Source organism: Meriones unguiculatus, chromosome X (genome assembly GCF_030254825.1).
Source record: "Meriones unguiculatus strain TT.TT164.6M chromosome X, Bangor_MerUng_6.1, whole genome shotgun sequence".
Taxonomy (NCBI): Eukaryota; Metazoa; Chordata; class Mammalia; order Rodentia; family Muridae; genus Meriones; species Meriones unguiculatus.
In genome coordinates this window covers 13804220-13810007 of record NC_083369.1, presented here as the reverse complement: position 1 = coordinate 13810007, position 5788 = coordinate 13804220, and the positions used below count along the sequence as shown (strand labels likewise).

Here is a 5788-nt window from a genome sequence, read left to right as displayed (position 1 = left end):
AACCAGCAATTATTTCATCACGCCGTCTTCGATTCCACCTGTGCCGAAAGCAGTTATAATGACAATAACGCGACGGAAAGGACACAGTTCGGGTACTCCACTCAATGTTTGGGTCATGTGTCTCAAGCCAGTGGATTCCAAGAATCAGAGGGTAGCGTGGTGCATGAATAATGTCAAACTGGAGCTCTTCAACGTGGTTTCCAATTTTGACTTCAACAGGTGGTGTTTCTTTGTTTATGGGTCCATTAATTAGTGGACGCCCATCTACTGTTTCGAGCATGAGAGGGAAGATGTTATTGCGGATTGGTATCTTCTCTCTAAGAACCACAGAGCGATCGATGCTATTTCTGTAGGAGCCTGAATCCACCATTGCTTGCTCAAAGAACTGCCGTCTTCCAAGCCTAATCTCAACAGTTAGCCAAAGGGTACGGGACATCGATATTGGAAGAGAGGGGGAAGCATATTTGTAGATTGGCCCGTCCGGGATCCCCCTTACCGCCGGGCCTTCATGTTTCCCGCCTGCTGGGCACGATGAGGCTTAACAGGGCAATCTCTGGCAAAGTGACCAGGATGGCCACAGTAGAGGCATAAGTGACATTCACGGCGTCGGGCCCGTTCAGCCTCACTGAGATGGGGACGATTACTTATAGCTTGAACAGGCTGGTTTTCGGTTGGTGGATTCTCGGACACATTTTCCTCTTCAGAGGATGATGAATTGGAATCACCATTACCGCTTGCCTTGTCTTCTAAGGTGACACACTGAATAATCACATCAGATAGGTTGCTGGCTGAACTGGTGCAAGCTAGTTCTTTTTGAATCGAGCTGGCCAGCTCTTCCTGAAATTGGATGCAGAGCGTGCTTTCCTCCAAGTTTAATTCTTGAGCGATGAGGTGCAAGCTGCCTGCGTACCTGTGGGCAGGGCCTTGCCCTCGATGCAGCGGAAAGAGGCCGCGGTTAGCAATGTCCACGCTTTCTGGATTATCAAAGGTATCTTGGAGTGCCCGAAGGAATCTTTCAAATTGTTCCAGCAGGGGGCTTTGGCTATCTGTTAAGGGCTGGAACCACATCCCTGCCTCACCTGAGAAGAAGCTACCGACAAAACTGACTAGCGCTGCTTCAGTAGGATACGGGTACCCTCTAGCTCTCAGGTAACTGCTCAGCTCAACTAAGAACTCTGAGAGTTTCTGAAAATCCCCGTTGGAAGCCAAAAGGGAATCTAGAGGCAAAGTTGCAGCCTCTACTTCACCATGGGCGTGTGCTGTTCCTGTTCCCACCACTATTAGGCCCTCCAGGGACTCTTCAGGTACTGAGAGTTCTAGGAACTCCTCGGCATCTGAGGGGTCCGGGGGCTCCTGGGGCACCCGAGGCTCCAGAAGCTCCTGGGTACCTGGATTCTCAAGGGGCCCCAAGTGTGATGAGGTCTCCTGGTATTCTGGAACCTTCTGAGACTCCTCCTCATCAGTAGGGTTGTAGAGCTGTGAATTCTGGAGCTCCTTGAGGACTGGGGTACTCTGGTCGTCTGTGGGCCCTGCCTCACAGACTGCTGGGAGATCATCACCCCTTGGGAATGCCTGGGGCTTCTGGGTTGCTGAGGACTCCATAGCCTCCTTGATCTCCTGAGGTCTCTTGTATGCTGGAGGTTTCCAGGCTGAGAGCTCCTGGAGCTCCTTGATCTCCTGAGGTCTCTTGTATGCTGGAGGTTTCCAGGCTGAGAGCTCCTGGAGCTCTGGGGAACTGTGGGCCCCCTTGGCCTTTGAAGGATCTTGGAGACCCCAGGCTGCTGTGGAATCCAGGAGCTCTGAGGGCTCCCTGGACTCCTTGACCTCTGAAGGTTCCTGGGATCCCCCGCACTCCTTGAACTTTCGGGATGTGTGGGGCTCCTTGCTCTCTGGGAATCCCCTGAACTCTGTGATGACTGAAGGTCCCCCAGACTCCTTGGTCTCTGGGGGCTCCTGGGGCTCTTTGATCTCTGGGAGTCCCATGAGCTCTCTGATGGCTGAGGGTTCTCTGGGCCCCTTGATCTCTGAGGGACCCCTGGGCTCTCTGATGCCTGAGGGACCCCTAGGCTCTCTGGTAGCTGAAGGTGCTCTAAGCTCCTTGATCTCTGTGGGACCCCTGGGCTCTGTGGTTGCTGGAGGTTCCCAGGGTTTTTGTGAGGCCCTGGCTGCTCGAGTTTCCAGTAGTTCTGGGAACTCTGAGGACTCTGGGGGCTCTTGGGTCTCTTGGACCTCTGAGGGCTTTCGGAATGGTTCATTCTCTTTGGCTGCTCCAGATTTCTGGAGCTCTGGTATCTGGGCCTGGAGGGCAGCATTTTCTTCCAGGAGCCTCTTCACTTGAGCCTGCAGAATTTCATTCTCCAATTTCAGAGCAACATAGGAAGCTGCTAAATCCTCTACCATCTTTTGAGGAAACGGACCTGGTTTGACAGTTTGCTACCAAGAGAAACTGGATGGCTGCTTGTGAGGTCTTTGCTGAACACAGCTCACAGGCAGACGTCAGGCTCCGTGACTTTTCCAAGGGGTGGGTATTTGGACCCAGCCAAGGCTGATTACCAAGAGGTCACTGGGATCCTCTGGAGCTCAGCACTTTGAGGTGTGGGACACACTGTGAAAAGAGAGGGAGCTGAGCATCAGGGACTGTGGAAAGCACTCATTCAAAATAAATCACCCAAATCTGTCCAAATGTGCTGGGTTTCTCTTACCAGAAAAGCTCATGTTCAGAACAGGGGTGTATATACTTGCTCTGACCCCATGACATTTTACTAGCACATGACCCAGACTGGACATGTCAATTTGCATTTTTGGAAATTTAGCATTTTATCAGAAACAATTGCCCCACATTCCTTTGTTCTACATCTTTTTTAATTTCTAGTGTCTGCCTAATATTTCAGTGTAACATTTGGATGTTAACAGCTGCTTTCAGTGACCAATTCAGATTTTTAGCATGATGTGGGGATTTTAGGTTCTGTGGTGGGGCCAACTCAAGAGACATTTTTGAGTGACTAGCATAGGAGTTGGGTGGGGGGAACTCTTTCTCACAACTGAGAAATAATACCACACAAGTAACCGCACACAACCAGACACAGGAGAAAGCAAGCAAAAAGTAAAGATAAATAAACAAACACACATGCATATATATCCATCAGACATGTACATATTATTTATAAAATACTTCGAAATAGTTAACAAAATATTCTTTACAGATTTACGTTACCATTTGGAGATGTAGGGCTGGAGATCTGCTGTCTGCGCAGCCATCACTGAGGAGCAGAGTGTGTGAATGGCTGTGGAAGCTTGCCTTTTCTGCACATACCGAACTCAAACAAACACACCCACTCCCAGAACGCGTTCCAACTCTCCTCTGTAACGTAGCTATTTTGAGTATGGAAGAGTGTTTTTTTTTTTTTTTTCTTTTGACAGTACCTCACAGTCCAGAGCTAGAAGGAAAGTACGATGCTGTGCCGATGTGAAGCAGCTTCATGCACTCAGCCCTTGGTTACTTTAATAAATATTTGGCCAGGAAATTGGGAGTAATACCACTGCCCTTGTGAAAAGTTGCAAACATTTCTGAATGACCACAGTGGTTTTGGGACTTGAATTTTTTATGTCTGTCTCACGGAACTTACCCGTACTCTATCCACACTGGGACGTTTGTTTAATTCTCTTAGACAGAAAACTGCAGCTCCCTCAGTCCTTTCTCCTGCCTACCTACTCAGTACCAAGGGTCCCTCCTTGCAATATTTTCATAGAATCTTTTCCATGGACAGACAGATCTAGGCAACTTGTAATAGAGTAAAAATGCAGAAAAGGCAAACTTTCAGCAACCTTGTAAAGCCCTTGATTGATCCTGAATATACTTGCCCAGGATTCTTCTGCCCCCTTGGGCTGTTCAGGTAGCTCCTGACAGCACACAGGTACCCTACTTTTACACAGTGATTCTACTTCAAATGTGACTTTTTCTTCTCATGCCAAGTCATAGTTTTATGCTGGGCATGGACCATGTGGCTGTTTTAAGCAAGAATCAGGAACAGTAATTGCAGTAATGAGTTATATAAGGTCACTTCCAATCACACACCAATTCAGCCATGGTCTCAAGACACTTTTAAAAATCATCAACTCCACTTATTAGTATACTGGCATAAATCCTGGGGGTGGAATAGACCTAAACCACAGCAAGTTGACTGACGAGGCTAACTGAACCTGAATGCAGAGACTTTAAGAAGGAAAGTGAAATCATTTGCATATTGAGTTTGTTCTCTACCTATCTTGCAATTATTTTAAAAGTAAACCACACATTAAAATAACACACATTTCAGAGAATTTATTCTATTTATGCAAAAATTTCATAACAGTGAAGCATTCTTTCCCATTGAGAAAAATAAATCGCCATTGATAAAGCTATCATTGATTTTAAAAAGCCAGGGAGACATTATAGTTATGACATTTGTTTTATTTTCTTATCATTAGTAAGCCTGATTACTAAGGCTCTTTAAAGTGCTTTGCTCTTTAGCATCTTGGATTTTTCTTTATAGTCAGCACTTTTTTGTTATTAAATAATCCACCACGCCATTGCCTTTATGCCTGTCTACACTAAACTTATATAGATTTGGTGATTTTCTTAATCCTTCTAAAATGTAGAGTCCAAACCTCAGTTTATGCAACTGTGAAATGGAGCTAATAACAATATTTAACTTTGTAGGGGTGGTGCAAATAATCAGTCAAAAAACAGGGAATACTGGTGTATACCTATAATCCAAACACTCAAGAAACAGATGCAGAAGTATCAGGAGTTTTAGGCCATTTTCAGCTACATAGTGAGTTCCACACCAATTTGGGCTATGTGAGAGTCCACAACAACAACACGCACACACACACACACACACACACACACACACATACACAAACACACACCAACAAACAATGAATGAATAAAATAATATATGTAAAAATGTTTTTCAGAGTATGACAGATAATCACATGTAATAAATGTTAAGAGCAATAATAACCCCTGTAACAGCAGCAACAATTTTAATTTATTCTTTCTAATATCTTTGAATTATGGAATTGGATAGGTAAACTCTCCAGAATTGTTTGAGCAAGAACTCTCATATGAAGAAATCTGCAGCACATGGATTTTACAGCATCAATTTTTCATCACTCTGGAGCCTTTATCTTTCCTTCCTGCTTGGGTCATGGATCATTTACTTTGCCAAATAATTCTCTTGAATTAGAACTGGATGGCACCTAACTAGGAAAATGAAGTGATTAACATGGGGATTGTGGAGCAGCCAAAATAGATATTTAAAAAGTCCATGGACTAAAGCACCAAACAGTACCTTGCCTAGAGGCATATTTATTCAGTGGGTAAACACAGGGACCTTTCTTCCCCTGACTCCCCTTCACTAAAGAGCAAAGACCAAATTTCAACGTCCTCAAGTACAAGTTCCAAACTGCCTAAAACATGGAGAATTTTTCTCTTTTGAGTGGTAAAAAAAAAAAAAAAAAGAGCTACACTGACTTTTGTCAAAATGCCTAAAGTGGTTTTAATATCCTGAATTAGTCAAGTAAGAATAGGAAAGTAAGAATAGAGAAGTAATCACATCCAAACATTCATCATGTTCTCCTACACTTTAATCCTTCTTTTTACAAACATGACAGAGTTTATGGAGTCTTTAGGGTAGTTAGGAAAACATTTTAAGTAAGTGATGTTTTGTTAACTAGGTAAATGAATGTTTCAGGAAAAAGAAGACAAATCTGTTCATTTAACAGACATACAAAGCCTGCACAG

At 44.5% G+C, this 5788-nt stretch overlaps 1 protein-coding gene across 1 annotated transcript; it reads right to left on the bottom strand.

Moving 5' to 3' along the window:
* Positions 1-484: 484 nt before the first annotated feature.
* On the bottom strand, positions 485-2439 carry Rtl3 (retrotransposon Gag like 3). Its single transcript, XM_021628064.2, has one exon. The coding sequence runs from the start codon at positions 2398-2400 to the stop codon at positions 493-495; it is 1908 nt and encodes a 635-aa protein (XP_021483739.1). The 5' UTR covers positions 2401-2439; the 3' UTR covers positions 485-492.
* Positions 2440-5788: the final 3349 nt, after the last annotated feature.